Source organism: Vespa mandarinia, chromosome 3, assembly GCF_050613455.1.
Source record: "Vespa mandarinia isolate Hongniang chromosome 3, ASM5061345v1, whole genome shotgun sequence".
In the NCBI taxonomy this organism is placed as follows: domain Eukaryota; kingdom Metazoa; phylum Arthropoda; class Insecta; order Hymenoptera; family Vespidae; genus Vespa; species Vespa mandarinia.
The window spans coordinates 3,298,298-3,316,379 of record NC_140812.1 but is presented as its reverse complement, the minus strand read 5'-3'; the positions used below and the strand labels follow the sequence as shown (position 1 = coordinate 3,316,379).

Below are 18,082 nucleotides of genomic sequence, written 5' to 3'. Positions count from 1 at the left end.
ATGATAATTAACGTGCAGAGACGTGATGAGGCCTACTCGTTCAGTTCATATGCACATGTAGAAATTTTCTTTTCTACGCACAAGTATATCGAGGACGAATTATTTAGATATAATAAAAACATGCCAAGTGCATACAAAATTACTTTATTCATGTGCATATGGACTATTTTTAGTTTTTTTTTGTTTTTTTTTTGTTTTTTTTTTTTTTTCATTTAACGCGCACGTTTACGACACACGTTCAACCTCCTCAAAATCATTAAGTTTTTCCCACTTGTTTTTTATAAGTATTTCATAGCTTTTAGTATACAAGTATGAAGTAGGAGGCTGGGCACCGCCCACCGAGTTATCACAGTCGTCTGGTGCCGCAGCACATACGTATACGTGGTTCAGCCTTATAACCTACCTCTTAATCTAACATTATCTGAATTCTAATCATTTAAAAACAGTATAGTTCCGTACCAGGTAGTTTATGTTACATATTAAAGCAATGATTCTCTTAGTCTCTCATGCTGCCAAGAGCATGTATTATTGCTGTCATTTAGAAACAGCGGCATAACTAGGTAGCATTTGTGCCCTTAAAAATTTGCAAAGAATTTCGATGAAGCTACAAGGGAACAGATGTTTTGAAAATTTAAGCATACATCATTTATCAAATAGTACATGTATTTCTAGTTAAACCACCGTTCATTCATTCATACACCACCTTTACAAATTTCCATTTTTGTAATTATATTATATTAATTTCTTTTACTACCACACATATGGAGCTATACTGTCAGCTGTCTTCAACTGATAATAGCGTTTTACTGAACTTTAATTGTACAATAATGTCAGCACATCTGTTTTTGCATATCTCAGTTTACAATAATACATTGGACAAAATTTTCAATTGAAGTTAGTCAAAATCTTACATTTAATCTCTTCAAATACACGTTTGTAAATACACTGAAGGATAATTTATAAATTACTAATGGAAGCACTCTGTAAATCTACTATGTACATTAAAGCATAAGGAAGTACTCAAGACTTTAGGTTTATGTAACTTTACTGTATACAAGTGATAGTTCAATATTATTGTTTTGAGAACTTTGTTTTCTTCTTAGACTCAAACTGACTAGTGTGATTATATGTAAGCTGTGAGATACAAACTTATAAAAGAAGAAACTGAAATATGTACTATACATTGAACTATTCAAAGATGTAGATAATCCTAAACAAAAATTCTAAATTTCATTGTAATATCCTTTTTACGAGAGAATTTTATTGTGTTACATATGTCTGCTGGTTTTCTTTCATTTTTATTTCTTTTTTTCTTTTTCTTTTTTTCTTTTTTTTTTTAAATTATCCAGGAAGAAAATGTATCTGTAAATGTACAAAGTGATGGACGGAACATCAGAAGAGATTACATGGAATAAGTATAATGTTTCTTGTACATTATGAAAGAAACACCTTCAAAATTTGTAACAAAAATTATTTTAAATATTTCTAATCGACGCAACTCAATCTAATAGGAATTCTATTGTTTTTATTTTTTTTCACATAGAATATTTAACTAAATTTCCAACACTCTGTATCCAGTAAATATAAATACTTGTAAAACGTAATGATCATGTGTAGACAGCAAAAGTACAAATACTTATATTCTATAAATGGCATGTGGGTGTCGTCGTTCGCTAGACTTTGTCAATTTAAAAGGAAAGTTCCATTTTTCTTTTAGATAGTAATAATTTTTCTTCAGTTTTGTATCTTAGTAACAGTTTCATATTCATATGTACAGTAATACCGTCTTATAAATTACGGTACTTGCACAGAGACGACACTTAGAGTTTAAAAATATAATCATCATATATTTAAAGTATTATTATATTATCATCGTGTTACTAATAGTTGTATTATTATTAGTATTATTACTATCCTCATCATTTTCGTTATTGTTATTACAATTATTATTGTTAACTTGGAGGGACAGCACTTTGCTATGTCACGACACTGCAGAGCTGAATAAAGATTGTGGAAGTTACCACGCTCCTTGATGGCACAGAAAACAATGATTATAAATCTACAGTTATATATATATATATATATATATATATATATATATATATATATATATATATATATATATGTATATATATAAAACTTTTTTTAATTATATCTGCACAAGTGAAACAATTGAGTCTGCGGCAAATACAAGACTAGTGGATGTCGTATACAGAAAGAAATTCAACATTTAATTTAATCAATTCGACTGTTTAGTTAAATTTACTAGCTTTCTTTACAAAGCTAAGTCATATTAAAATACAGGTGAAAGAAATTAAATATTGGTTACTCTTCCAGACACTGTCCTTCTTTTATTATTTTCTCATTATCACATGTAGATTAGAAAAACATGATAAAATTTAAGTTATTGTAACTTTACAAAGAATATACCTTTTTAGAAAGCAATTTCTTTTGTATAAAAATATAAAAACGCTAGTATATTATGGCATGTTTCGCATCTCCGAAGATATTCTTAGTGAAATTAGATGATTGTAATTGAAATTACAGTAAATAACAAAATTATATGATATATACAGATTTTAATATCATTATTATATGTAGCATTTCTATTGTCTGCATTTCTCTTTTTGGTGTAAATTAAACAGTGCAGATACTTTCAAATAACATTTTTATTGGTAGTAGACTAAAGAAAGTTTTTATGATAAATTGTAAAAAAATATTGAACTGTGGAAGTACTAATTATATTTTCTGCAGATACGATAGTGTCATAACTCGAACGACTCTAGTAATAAACATCGGTAATCCATAAAAGTGCTAAGAATAATTTAATTCTTATTACTAATTTACCAAACTGAAGATATATCATCGGTAAATAAATTTTATATCTTTTCTCGTAAACGCAATCGTATCTCTAATTAAGTTACATATCGAAGACCTTGATTTCTTTCCAGTACTTAGGGAACATAGATTTTCGTATTTCTTTTTGAAATATTATTTTTTGGGTAATGAGTGGAGATTAATTAGAGACGAGAATTTTGTTTTAATATAAAGGAAGCCAGACCAGAAACATCGCTAGATAAGAGAGCGTGATAACCTCTACTCATGTACCCTTGGTTGCCGCGAGAATGATTACGTATTTAACAGTTAAAGCGAAATCTATCCTCGAATACCTTAATACTGTAATAAGCAACTGGATTTGAAGGTACCTTAAAGAGGTTGACGTTTCAGTGATCGACAGAGGTCAGTGAAGATCATCTTCATCGCTATCGTTACCGTCTTTTGATCTATCGGCACCTCCTTCACCATCGCTAGAACCCGAATCACTTCCCGATTCTTCGGATTGCCAGCCAGCTTGTTGCTGTTGAATTTGTTGTTGCTGAACCGCATGCTTGGACACCTTATGACGTTTTCCTACACGAGATACCGCTTCAGCACCAGCACCATCGAGCATAGGTTGTAAGATTCGTCTGCGCGCATTTATAAACCAGTTATTAACTTGAAGCAATGTTAGATTTGTCTGACTCGCGATTTGTCGCTTCTCATCTTCCGTAGGGTAAGGATGCTGCAAGAAAAGTTTGTTGTTATAATATCTTCTTACCATTATCGTATCAATATTAAATAATTATAAAACTATTAACTTACAACTATATGTGCAAAGAGCCATGTTCGCATGATACTAGTCGCTTGTTTAGGTAGAACACCACGCTTCTGTCTCCCCTTTTTAACATTTCCATGATTACTACCGTGAATACTACCATGATTTGAGGTAACAGTACCAGTGCCACATTCTTCTTCATCTTCGCTTGGAGCTGGAGAAGGGGATCCTGCAACAGTAATATCTAAAAACGATTGATTGTTGCGACATATAGAAAATGAATTAAGGATCTTATAATAATAAATATATTAATAGTATTGTGCCCAATTTTTATTTGATATCAGTTATCAGTATGAAAAAATCCTTCATATTTAATTGGAAGGTATTAACTTATTAGAATCTTTGACAACCGAGTATTAAAAAACTCAAAATATGTAATGTCTAACCAAAATACTTTTCATCATTAGCATCTCCAACATCCACATATTCGGTTTCCCGTTCTTGTAGTGCTAGAAGACCCCAGTATCCAACTTCTTCTAAATATATTCTGTCAGCAGTATTTACATAGTCGATATCATCTATAAACGTGAATTTATAACTTGTTTTTCTCAACAATTTAGGACTTCTTTGGAAACTAACTATTACATATTATGATCCTTAATACATAAACTATAAATAAAAAAACCTCAATAAATAATTTAATCTGGGCGACAGTCATAAAGATGAAATACAATTTTATTTATTCGTGATATATTAGAAAACATAAAAATGAATTCCTTTACTAACCTTGACCAAGATACATATCATTAACAGGAGTGCAAGGATGAGCGCCAATCTGAGAAAGTGGTGTACTTCCATGTACTGTAGAGGGTGATACTGGTTCATCATGATCCTGGCTGTTAGATCTGACAGAACATTGATTGGTAGACGTCGATCGAACCGAGGAAGGTCTATCGTTTCCAACATCCTCTTGTACGGCCACTTGATTTGCACCAACGTTTTCCAATAGCAGATCCCCTCTGCTTACTCTGAATCCGTTAGTTCCCGACTCAACATCATTGCCTGTAGATGACAGCACCTGGCAAATATATGTCGCAACTAGCCGTCAGAGAGCAGGGCGGGGTTCTATTATATTTTAAGGAATGTACGAGTATTATTTAATATTTAATGGTAAATAATACGTAGAATATACGTATTTAGATAGAAACTAGTTTTTACATGAATTATAAATTTTATTTTCTTTTTTTCGATTAATAAATTGTATTTAGAAATTATTTCTTTAAATCTACGAGAAGTAGGACATACTTTATTAATACTCGTACACCCCTGATTGTAAGGATATCTACTAAGGTAAGGGAACAGGCCAGGGTGCCCTGAGCATAGTGAAAACATCTAACCTGCAATGGACTGCTGCCATTGCTGCCACTGGACGGACCCATGTCGTGTCCATGGTGACTGTAGTCGCTGCGTAACAAATTTTCGCTCTGCATCTTGCCTTTCAGGCACGTTATGTATCTGTTGCAGAAGTCTTTGCACAACTCCTGTACCTTTTCCAATTCCAGGAGATGAATTCGCAGCACTTGTATCGCCTTGATCATCTACAATCGCGTATATGTGAAAACAAAAGAAATTCGTTAATCAGTCGCTCTTTTATTTCAATAGCGAATATATCGAGATATGTAAAAGTCGTTAAATGTCTTTTGTTATTTTTGTTTCTTTTTTTCCTTTTAAACTTACCAAACCATCAATTTCTGGGTCATTGATTAGGAAAGGTTTTCGATCTCTTTCTTGATGTTGAACAAAAGCTTGTATGTCCATGTTGAAACTCTCGGACGTCGAGTTGTCCGAACTCTGAGTCGCTTGTTCGCATCTTTCAAAAAGTAACGCGAGAAGTGGGAATAGGGGATGCTTATATACAGCCCTCTTGTCTGCTTCAAATTGGGCCTGATCCTGATGAGTCGTATAATCGGCAACCCCACTCGCAGGGTCCTGATCATAACCAGGAGTCACCATCGCTAGCGCCACGGCGGTGCTACCCTCTTGCATTCTATCATTCCTTCCTAATACTCTCCATCCTTGTTTTGATCCACTCAAATATAATTTATAGAGAGTTTATTTCGTGTCAGAGACTATCTCACATGCTAGAAAAGAAAAAAAATTTATTATTTAAAAAAAAATTTAATAATATATAAATCATTGTTTTTTCTTTACAATAATATTATATATATATAATAATTATTATTTTATTTAACGAAAAATAATAATGTTAATGTAATAAATATTACGTTAAGAAAATATGAGAAAATATATCAATAAGATAGAATATTCATGTTGTATGTATTAAACTCCTTAATACACATTTAATCAGTCTAAGTAAGGGGAGAAAGGAAAATTGAAGGAGGATCGTTAATTTGAGTGCGACATGAACTCGCACGATCCTTCGTGCAAAAGTAGAAGAAGCGGCTGGTGGTAGAAAAGGTGGTTGGAGGTGAAGAAGGTAGGTGGAGAAGAAGTGGTAGAATAGTAGATAGAAAGACAAGTGTACGTGCATGTGCGTGAAAAAGAGAGAAAGAAAGAGAGCGAGAGGGAGGGAGGGAGGGAGAGGGAGAGAGAGAGAGAGAGAGAGAGAGAGAGAGAGAGAGAGAAAGAGAGAGAGAGGTCGTCGTGGTACGAAGAACCGAACGATGCGGCACTGCATTTAAATGTCATCATTAGACGGCTTCAGCACCATCAGTACCACTGCCACCAACACCCAGGGCTCCGAAGGCTTTCATTCCGAACGTCCCTTTTGAATTTTCCTGAAATTCCTTCAACCCCATTGTAGACAACGTTTCGGCATGAATAAATAAAGTACTGCGGCATCGATAACGCTGGACCTCTAAAGGCAAGAGCCAAAAAGACGCTCACAAAAATACCTCAATCCTTTCAACTTTGCAGATTGGATATTGGAATTCTGATTGAGTTAAAATATCCTTTTGAACGAACGATGCTCTTCTTTTTTCAATCTATTATCTGTTATTTATAAATATTGCACATATTTTAATAATATTTATAAAAATTATTATATTACTATATTATATTATTATATATATATATGTATATATATATATAAATATATATATATATATATATAAATATATATATATATATATAAATATTATCGTATCATTATGTTATAATTTATATAATGTATAATCTACGTTTTGTATATTTTGTAACGCTTTTATCATCATTAAATAATCCGTTATCAAATAACGAAAAGTTCAAGGAAATCCGTTAAACATTATCGTATCGTTAATGAATTCTTTGTGATTTCGATTGAAAGAAAGAAAAAGATATAGAAGGGAAGAATTGACATCATCTTCGCGAAAATGCTTTACTTAAGTTCTTTGCACGTGATATGGAGAAGAAAGAGATGGAGGAGAAGGGGAGCAGCTACCGAAGTGCCAATCTAATTTGCTTAGCGTGGGAACTTTCATTTACATTTCAAAGCGCATACCAGTCGTAGGACAATTAAAAAATAATTTTGTGAGATACTAAAAAATGAGAGAAAAAGGATGAGAAAAGAAAAATGAAAAAAAAAATTAAGAAAAAAAAGAAGAAAAGAGGAAAAACAGAAGAAAAAGATGAGATGTGGCATAATGTCGTCAAAAAAAAAAAAAAAAAAAGAGAAGAAAAGAAAATGAAAAGAAAAGATTCGCATCTGTGATTGGGAATAGGAGAAGGTACACGCGGTGGTGAGGTGTCGAAAGCGCAGGATAGTAGGAGGACGGGGGACGCGCCATTACTTGCAAGTGGCGCTTCTTTCTTCCCCCTACCTCTGCCCCTTTCCTATAACTCTCATGAGACCACACGATTCTTTCCGTTAAAGCACCAATATTTATCGTCCCCGCTGTCGCCACGCTGTGGTTTTCATTTAAAAATATTATCGCTGACGGTGAAAACGTAAGGGCACGGATTGTTTCCACGTGACTTTTATGAAATTTATATCGTCCGCCATTTTCTATCCTCTCTTTCTCTCTCTATCTATCTTTTCTCTTTTGTCATTCTTCGAAATGCAGTAAACCATTTCTTTCTTTCCGTTTTTCTTTTTTTTCTCTTTCCTTAACAGATGATAACAGTCAAATTTCTCTTATTTCTTCTTTTAAAACTTCGTTGCATTATATTGCAATTCGAATTTTTCAAATGCGTCCGAGGTATTTTAATGCAACTCTTATGCACAACTAAGAAACAAGGCAAAACCTCACGGTATCCTGTGTTATTCTAACGAGCGGACAAAAAAAAAAAAAAAAAAAAAAAAAAGGAAACGAAGAAAAAAAAATAACAAGAAAGAAGTATTTTTTTATCGACGTTTGGTATATCAAAACGTTTTTTACTTTCGTATTAATTCTTCTATTAACTTTTGAACATTACATTTAATTTTACTTTCGATGAAGAATAAATATTACAAATAAATACAGATAGTGATTTATAAATAGAAATCATTTTATAAAAAGTCAGCTTTACTTTTTGACTGGAGGAAAAAAAAAAAAAAAAAAAAAAAAGAAGATACTAGTAGTCACACAAGTGGTTCGCCAGACCGCTTGGCGTCTTCTTTTTCTTATTTTGTCACGTTTCTCTCGAGTAAGTACACATTTGTAGACGTTTAAATAAAACGAAACAAACAAAGTTTTGGATAATGTCAATTTGTACGTTTTAATGTTTTATTCGTTTTATTTATACAAATAAAATAACAAAAATCATTTGAATAAGAAATAAATAAAAAGTTATTATATAATAAAATTCTATTGGAAATTATTATTATCATAATATTTACGATAATGAAAAATACACGAGATTAACCACTTTAATCACGTAAGAAAATGCAATGCGGATTATAACCTCTTTTTATCCACGTTTAAATCCTCTTGATTTAAGATTATGATTTCACTTTAATATTAATCATGCTCCTTCATGATCAGAAATTTTTTGATCTTTCATGGTGCTTTATTTGTTTTCTTTTCTTTTTTTCGAACAGAGAACAAAAAAAGAAGCGCGAAATTCAAAAACGACAAGACAAAATGAACAACACGAACTTCTATATCCTGCATTATGGCGCGTAAAGTTTACCATTTTGATTATCTACACTAAATTACTAGAAATCAGAACGAATGATTCTCTTTTTCTTTTTTATATATATTATACATTCACTTATTTGTACGTAAATCAAAATATTTCAAGTCAGATCAGAAGAAAAGAACTTCTTACTACTTCTCGCTTTCCCTTCCACTCTACTTCACGTGCACCGTAGCAAGCGAAACAGATGGATGGCGTTTTAGTCAAGGACGATGTTGTGAAATCTTATAGAGTCCAATCATAGTTCCTGTTATTGAAATCAAAATCACTAAATAAATTAACTTTTCATCGAAATATATACATATATAAATATAATAATATAAACTTTTTATAATAATACTATATGTATATATATCATTAACATTTAATACCTATTATATACGTTGAAAAAATAGATGATGTTAATATCACTTATGATTTCAATACAACACAATAAAAAAAAAAAAAAAAAAAAAAAAAAAAAAAAAAAAAAAAAAAAAAAGATAAAGAAAAAGGAATGCAAAGTGTCAACAAAATGGCTGTTAATGTCCATTAAATACTACTGTAAAATACGAATTAATTTATCTTTATACACATCGATGAAAATGCTTTTAAGCGAACACGTGCTTTCAATGTACCCCAAACTCTTCTCCCTGTTTTTTCTTCACGTTTTTTTTTTGAACACACGATGTCTGACTGACTATATTGCCAACGGAAACGCAATGCGGGAAAAACACAAACGTTGCGACGCGTTTCACCAACTGGTTGTTTACTATCGTTTATATACTATACACACATACATATACACACACAAAGAGGCGCACGAGAGTAAATGTTATAACACGCCCCACGTTCGACTAACGAGCACTACCTATCTCTCTCTTTCACCCTTATGTTTTACCTAACACCCCTTCCCCTTCACCCTTTGATCCCCACTCTTTCATGACATACGACGCGCGACGACGTCTGTCAGTCCGCGTATTTTCGATAAATAGCTAGTTCAAAGCATGAAAAATTCACCATGAAATTTATTACTTTTTTTCACTAATCCACAATCTCTCGTTGCTGATCATTTTCTTTTTCCTTTCTTTTCATTATTTATTTTTTCATTTGTCTTTTGTATAAGAGAATGATAATTTTTATGAAAAAAGAGGGCGTAACAAAAACTATGGGGGCTATCGCTACGCTGCTGCCGCCACTGTCTGCGAATGACCAGGACCGTATAAGCTAGAGAACCGATCGGGTCCGAAAAAAAAAACAAACAAAAAGAAAACACTAATCTTCGACATCGACGAATCGATCTTCGTTGTTATCGATTAACGATTGTTAACATTGGTTCAATCGATTTAATAAATTCGTTGAATTGTTTCATATTTAAAATAAACTCCTATTTGATCGATTATTAGGGGATTTTTTCTGTTGGAAATTATATCGACTTGTTATTAAATAAAATAGTTAAATATAATATAATTTCAATTATGAACACATTATTGAAGATATATAAAAAGTAGATATAAACAAATACCCGCACGAACGCACACGACACATACACTTATTAATGGATTATTCATATTATTATACATATATATTAATACACTATTAATACAATTATATATATTAATGGAGTATTAATATAATTATTTCGAATTGAGATAATTCATTTTCTATTTTCTATCTCTTTCTTCTTTCGAAGCTTATGGCGTTCCTTTCGCCACGAAGAGATAGATAATCACAACAACGGTTCATTACACTGATTGTCTGCACAATACCGCTCGTCACGATACGAGCTCACTATGTGCGCATGTTATCATCGATATTAACGCCCGTCTCTTAATATCTCGTTATATATATATATAGCATATCCATATATATATATACATATACATGCAAACATAATATATGAATGCACGATTCAAACCATTCGGTCTCATCAAAATGTAGCAATTAATATAGACGTAATCGAAGATATTTCGCAATATAAAATATACGTATTTTAAATTGTTCGCATTGTATCACACATGACACGAATGTTCCATACTTTGATATCTGATCTTTTATAAATCGGCCGAGTTATATATATGTATGTCGAGAGAGAGACAGAAGGATAGGAGGAGAGAGGGAGAGAGAGAGAAAGAGAGAGAGAAAGAGACAGAGAAAGAGAGAGAAAGAGAGAGAGGGAGAGAAAGAGAGAGTGAGAGAGAGAGAGAATATCGACAGAATAAATAATTCAATAAATATTATTAATATCGTACGAAAAAACATATTGATTAATTCAAATTTATTTTCAAATATTTTTCTCTCTTTTTTCTTCTTTTTTTATTTTTCAGCAATATTTACACATTTATTTTTCTTCATATTCGTCATTATATTTTTAAAAATTATTGATTTTAGGAAAAAAAACGAATCGGCTATGAAGTTAATGCAATATATACATATATGCACGTTATTAGGTAATAAGTGGTTTGTTTATATATATATATATATATATATATATATGTATGTATATATTTAATGAATTTCTTTCTAAAGGTTGACGTAACTTAGGAAAGATAAGAAAGCAACAAAATTAAAGAATGCGTGCGTGTATGTAATGAAGAAACGATTAGACTGACTCAGCTGCGTTACATTCCTCTCCTGATATCGAAAACCGCGTGGCGGTGTTAATTATTCTCACATAGAATGCAATCATATTAAACAATTTTTTTTTCTTCGATTGATTAATAATAAACGAAAGATAAAGAAATAAAAAATATTTTAATTATCAAATTATCATCATACTGAAATGTGATGAGGGTAAATGCGATGATATCGATCGCATCAATCCGCGGATTCTGTCAAGCGGAGGCCACTATGACTCGAGAAATGGGCGTTCACTTGCCACGGCAATGCGCACACAAAAATGAGTCTCTCGATGTGTGTTAAGCCGCGCGCGTGCTGCAGCACCAGGGAAGAGAAATAAAGCGAACCTAACCTCTAAAGGCGCGCACTAACGAGCGCCCGTGACGAAGAAGTAAATGCCTCGAAGTTAATAGTCAACGAAAATCGTTTCAGAAAAATTACCAGTAATTTTATGATACGTTACTTACGTTAGTTTTTTTTTTCACGTAAACGAATCCATCGAGATTCACGTTAATTTAGCATTCTTCGTCTCGTTCACTCTATATTTTTCGGACAAATTCTCTTTCTCTCTGTCTCTCTTCTTTTTTTCTTTCTTTCTTTCCCTACCTTGCTTACCGTGATCACAGGCTCCCAAAGCTGGTTCTTTGGACGGGTCACGCTGCACTTTCCGTTTTATCCTCTTCTTCCTCTCCGTCTATCTCACTCTTCGTGTTCGTAACTCTGTTACTGAATCTTCCTTTTTCTCTCTCTCTCTCTCTCTCTCTATCTCTCTCTATGTTTATTTTTCCTTCAAAAATGTACTCGCCGATTCGATTCCATAAGTTTTTTTGACGAATGACCACTTTTTTCTTTTTTCTCCCTCCCTATCTCTATCTTTCTTACTTTGATTTTTGTTCCTCTTTTATATATATATATATATATATATATATATATTATATATATATGTGTGTGTGTATATATATATTTTTTCTTTTCTTCCTATCTTTTTTCTGTCCACGTGTTAAAACGGCGACACAGTAGCGTTCAGATTCGATACTACACCGGCTCAAAGATCTACTCTCGTGACGATACGAGCGCGGTCTGTTTACCAGCGTTCACCTCGATGATAAATTAAAGTAATCGGACATTTTTCAACGCGACCGTCGTGCACCCCACCGTTCTACTCCACCATGTCTCTCGGCTTTTGTGACGTCATCGATTCAATACTTTTCGCAAAGGTCCCTCGCAAGAGGAGCGCGCATAATACATGTGAGCTCCGTCCGGTGGCGCCACGAACGCTAAGTTCTAACCAGACTCGACCGAGCATGCAACGAATGCCGCCAAATATGAACAACTTTCATTGCCGTTCTTTTACGATAAATTTTCTTTGTTTTTTTTTCTTTGATTACTTCTTATTGCATATTATATTATATTATATTATATTATATTATATTATATTATATTATATTATATTATATTATATTATATTATATTTTATTATATTATCCTTTATTCCTATATCATTTATTCTTAAATCATAGAAAAATGATAAAATATTGTGGAAATAATTATTGAAACGTATACTTTCAGTAATAAGTAGTAAATAAATGTTCTTTGAATTTAATAGGATATCAATATCGTTCATCATTGCGTTATAGGGCTTTGTTATCTGTCCTATAATATAATACAATGGTCAAGTTATACGCATAGTTATATTTCAACTTTATTATCAACATCTTAAATTACGTATTTCTTTTAAGATAATTTCAATTAATTCCATTTATGTTTTTATTATAATCGTACAGAAATGTAACACATCGTTATAAAATAAAATGAAATAGAGCACCGAGATTAGATAAGAAGCTTAATAAACATTGTATTTATTCGATATATTATATTTTCTAATTCTTAACTTGAAACATAGTAAAAGGGTTGATACACATTTTGCAATCACACAAATAAAAGAAATCTTCGATCGAAAAATCAAAATTGAAGGTACGGTCTTTCCATGAAAATATGACGCTTTTAGATTAGTGATTATAATGATTAAGGATCTACGAATTCGTAGAAATCATACGAAAAACGTACGATACTACTTGAAAAAAAAATCAGAAATATCAACGAAATAAAGGAAGTTCACTCTATCTATATTTCTATCTCTTTCTTTTTCTCACCTGGCCACTCCGATGAGTAATGCTTTAACGGTATCTTATCATTGCTTCGTTATCAGAGAATAGTCGAACAGATAGAACCAGACTTCATCTCAGTTTCATTAGATAGTACGCCGATTGACGATTCCGTTTTTGCCGTTTCGAAAACATGGATCTTCGTACGCTTCCATTTTCGATCTTCGTCCTCTCCGTCGTTAATTGCCAATCGAATTTTAAACAGTTGACTGATATTGTTTCTTCCAACTATAACAACTCAACAGAAATTCAACAAAATTTGAATACGACTGTTATTCTGCCAACAACTCTTCAGAATTTGTGTACAATATGCTCCTGTGGTTGTATGTCATTACATATTTTTTTTATTTTTCTTTCTTTGTACATAATTAAATTATATATGTTTCTTTGTACATAATTAAATTATATATGTATACGTATATGTTTATCATTCATTATATTAATAATCATTTGTTTTAATAGTGAATTTCGTGAACTGCACTCAACGAAATTTGAACAACACCTTTGAGGATGCGCAATGGCCGAAACAACCGATCGTGGAAATTTCATTTAGGAAAAATAAATTGGTTCATATTAAGCCTTTTCCATCGGTCGTCATAGAGAAATTGATCCTTCGACAAAATCAGATTATACGTATAGATAATAGCGCTTTCAAAAAGATTATTAATCTTACCGAATTGGATCTGAGTCATAATGAACTCACGACGGAAAATTTAAAACCTCAAGTTTTTGAGGTAATATATTTTTTCTTTTTTTTCTTCCTTTTTTCGAATTTATATACCCTATTATCTTTTTTTTTTACTTTCCATCTACATTATGTTGTTACATTTCAGGGCAGATTTTCGCCGGAAGCTTACGAACCGTTATCGAAGCTGACAAAATTAAATCTTGCTAACAATGCGCTTCACGCTTTAGACCAGGATCTCTTCGAGCATGTACCTTCCCTTAAAGTGTTGATTCTTAATGGAAATCCATTGAAAATGGTAGAAGGTCATACTACTCTTGCCATAAATAGTCTACCGTATTTGGAAGAACTTGATATCAGTTTCTGTGATCTAGATGAATTACCAAAACATATATTCTATAAACCCAGGTAGGACATCATTCTTATTGTCACCATTAAAATAATTATTGTTCTTCCATATATATATATATATATATATATATATATATATAAAACATTATTATTATTATAATTATAATTTGTGATTAAAGATACCTGAGGAAATTGGTATTAAATGGCAACAGATTCAATGAAATACCAAAGGCTTTAGCAAGGGCAACAGCAGTAGAAATTTTAAGTCTTGACGAAAATCCAATAAAGATAATCAATCGATTGAACGCATTCCCGCTGATGCCCAATCTGAAAGAATTAAATCTGTGTTGCATGCCAGATCTGATTGAAATTGGTAGTGAATCTTTTTCTAAATTAATAGGTTTGGAAATTCTTCGTATACAGAACTGTCCGTTGTTGAAGAAGATTGACGAGAACGCCTTGAAGAAGGTAATTCTGAATAATGATTAATCAATGATTAAATCGAAGATATTAAAAGTTAGCTGGAAAAAGGTTGATTATAATAATTTTCTTTATTTAATGATGCCACATCACTAGGAGATATAGTTTTACATTAACTAATCAATCAAATATTTCCATTTTCTATGTTTTTATTTTTTCTACGAAGGAAATGGCTATGTGGCCGCCTTTGAAGATCCTCGATTTATCGGATAACGCCCTACGTTATTTACCGTCGCAACTCGTAGGAAGGTGGGACAGGCTTGAAGAATTGGATCTGATGAACAACGAATGGAGCTGCGATTGCAATAATCAATATCTGGTAAGTTCTGGCAATCACGGCCGTTCATACGCGTGCTCTCTCTCTCTCTCTCTCTCTCTCTCTCTCTCTCTCTTTCTCTGTCTGTCTATTTGTCTGTCTATCTGTTTGTCTTCTCTCTCTCTCTTTTTCTCGCAACGAGAAAAAAAAATTACAACATCCCTTTCATCTCTGACTGATCACCATGATCCCTTCGTAACTTAACTCGATCATCGGCCAAGTCTTATTCCGTTCATCGGTACGATTAATTGCTTCTCGTTTTTAGTAGGAAAATAAAAAGCAAAGGGATTCGTTCTCTACGTATTTATCAAAAGAAAAAAAAACGATCGATGTGCAATTTTTCAGTTTAGTTTTAACAACGACTACTGAAATCGAGAAAATACAAAGATAAATGAAGTCCATCGCTTATACATAACTGAGATAACGTTGAAGTCACGTACATATTTATTTGTCTTTTTTAAATTTTATTTCTTTTTATCGTCACAAAATTAAATAGTTTTTATTTCATATTCGAAGTTTTTCATGTTTTTTTAAATACAAGTTACACCGAGTATAATGCAATTATATTAATACAAATAATATACGATTATCTTTATGTTATATCATTTTTAAGTGGACATGAAAAAATTGGATCACAAAGGGGAAAAAAACATAATTAAAAGCAGAAATACGTAACGATAATAAAAGAATTTCTTTAATCTTTTTTCCTCTTTCTTTTTTTAATTTTTTCAGAAATGATATTTATCGAAATAAACGTAGTAAATGATAAGAAAAATATTTTTTATCTCTCTCTCTCGCTCCTTTTCTAATATCCTTTTTTATGTTATATAGATCAATTCTTTACTACCACATCATGGAAAAAGATTGATGGGCGAAGAAGTGAACGAATTGAAGTGCAATAGTCCGCTGGAATATTCCAAGCAAAATCTTATGTCCCTAGCGAATAAAAAATTGCATTGTTTCGACATATACGAATCCCATTCCAGCAAAATTGGCGTCTTACACATCGGGGTTGTAGTCGGCTTATTGTTTATTATCCTACTCAGCCTTGCGATAATCATTCTCTATCAACGAGGACACTTTATTCTTTGCAGTAGTCGAGGAGCAGCGACATATTCCCGAGCCTTTTACAAACGTACATCAAATGATTACGACATTTAGGAATTTATAGTAATTAGTATGATTAGAATCTAGTCTAGACGAAGAAGACATTTTATACGGATTAGTAGTTCATTGATATCATTAAGACATTAATATTTCATTTATTCTTAAATATCTTAAGTATTTGATCGTTGTATGATCATTGAACATCTTTCTTTTTTTTTGTAAGATTTTTCTTTGAAAAACTTTTTGTACGTGTATATATATATATATATATATATATATATATATATATATATATGTCTTTCTCTCTCTTTTTTAATTTTTTTTTATCATAGAATAGCTCTCATAATGATCGACGTAGTACACAAATATTTGTTCGTATCAATACTTATCAATTATATCTGTATCCAAATATTTTTTTATAATAAATAATAAAATAAAAAAAATTTCAAATTTCAATAGAATAATATTTCAATATCTAAAAGAAGATTCGTACAACAAGGGTAGCGGGCGAAAGTTGACTCTTTTTAATTAATTTACTCTTACTACGTCTATTTATGTAGTCGTTAAAAGAAAAAGACTAAAAGGAAAAAGAAAATTACAAAAAGAAAAAGAATCAGGAAAAGAAAACAAGAGAAAAAAAGAGCGCAGTCAATTGGATTCTTCAAAAGCAGGATAATCACAGTGAAAGGCTTACAGCTCATATTAGAGCATGCGGATGCTATGTAAGCGCGGTGACGATACAAAGGACGACGGACGCGTGCCGTCATTTAGATGTAGATGGTGAGAGATAGAGAGATAGAGAGAGGGAGTGAGAGGGAGAGAGAGAGAGAAAGAGAGAATGAAAGGGAGAAGAAGGGGAGAGAGAGAGTGAGAGAGAGAGAGAGAGGAGAGAGAGAAAGGGACTTGCCTCCGCGATTATTGAGTAAATTAACGTCGTAGTAATTGCGTTACCGACGCGTGTCCGTTCGCGTCGGTCTCGTTCGTTGGTTTGTCTCTCTCAAACACGTTGACAGAAACCTTAGACAATGCACAATCCCTGCGTCCATTCTCACTTTTGCTACGTGGCCCAAAATAAACTTTTCGATGGGCAGAAATTGTACCATAACTTCCTCCCTCTTTCTCTCTCTTTCACACACACTCTTTTTCATTCTCACTCACTTTCTGTCTCTCTCTCTCTTTTTCTTTCACACACACTCTTTCTCACCCTCACTCACTCTCTTTCTCTCTTTCTCTTTCTTTCTTTCACTCTTTCCTTTTTTATTTACATCATTCATAAACCTATTTCTTTTTTTCTCTCTCATACATCATAAAACGTCGAAAGCCGCTTCTCGATGTTTTCATCCCAACGAGCTCGTGCTAACGTCCCAGGAGACTTGTTAAAGGGAAGTACGACGTCGGACGATCCTACAACCACTATGATGATGAGCCGTGAATTCGGCAAGTTTTAATATGAGGCTTTTGAAGGGTCACCGATCGATCGTTTATCGTGGTAATTAGCGACGTCATTTTCCTCGGTTCGTTAAGTAGACATTAGCGTATGAAGTCGATGATCGAAAAGATGTATAAAAATTAATTTTTCTTTCTTTTTCTTTTCTTTTTTTGTTAAATTATACATCGGACATAAGTACTTACACGCTTTTTTTCCTTTTTTTTCATAAGTAGATAAATTC

The 18,082-nt window shown here is 32.4% G+C and overlaps 2 protein-coding genes across 15 annotated transcripts; one reads left to right on the top strand and one right to left on the bottom strand.

The window, feature by feature from the left end:
* Positions 1 to 166: 166 nt before the first annotated feature.
* LOC118448776 (homeobox protein PKNOX2) lies at positions 167 to 12,378 on the bottom strand. Of its 14 annotated transcripts, none has more exons than XM_035882480.2 (8): positions 11,924 to 12,378; positions 8,843 to 8,957; positions 5,333 to 5,736; positions 4,993 to 5,193; positions 4,382 to 4,673; positions 4,042 to 4,173; positions 3,643 to 3,839; positions 167 to 3,562 (listed from the first exon to the last, which is right to left on the bottom strand). In XM_035882480.2, exons 3-8 carry the CDS (start codon positions 5,639 to 5,641, stop codon positions 3,242 to 3,244), a joined length of 1,452 nt encoding a protein of 483 aa, XP_035738373.1. In that variant the 5' UTR covers positions 5,642 to 5,736; positions 8,843 to 8,957; positions 11,924 to 12,378; the 3' UTR covers positions 167 to 3,241. The 14 variants fall into 14 exon arrangements, with proteins under 14 accessions (XP_035738373.1, XP_085511717.1, XP_085511715.1 ...); XM_085655591.1 differs by lacking the exon at positions 11,924 to 12,378 and adding an exon at positions 9,317 to 9,624; XM_085655589.1 differs by lacking the exon at positions 11,924 to 12,378 and adding an exon at positions 9,328 to 9,624.
* Positions 12,379 to 13,532: 1,154 nt separating this feature from the next.
* On the top strand, positions 13,533 to 16,668 carry LOC118448682 (tsukushi). The gene is made up of 6 exons (XM_035882210.2): positions 13,533 to 13,796; positions 13,936 to 14,207; positions 14,307 to 14,566; positions 14,689 to 14,977; positions 15,156 to 15,308; positions 16,137 to 16,668. The coding sequence occupies exons 1-6, from the start codon at positions 13,607 to 13,609 to the stop codon at positions 16,464 to 16,466; spliced, it is 1,494 nt and encodes a 497-aa protein (XP_035738103.2). The 5' UTR covers positions 13,533 to 13,606; the 3' UTR covers positions 16,467 to 16,668.
* Positions 16,669 to 18,082: the final 1,414 nt, after the last annotated feature.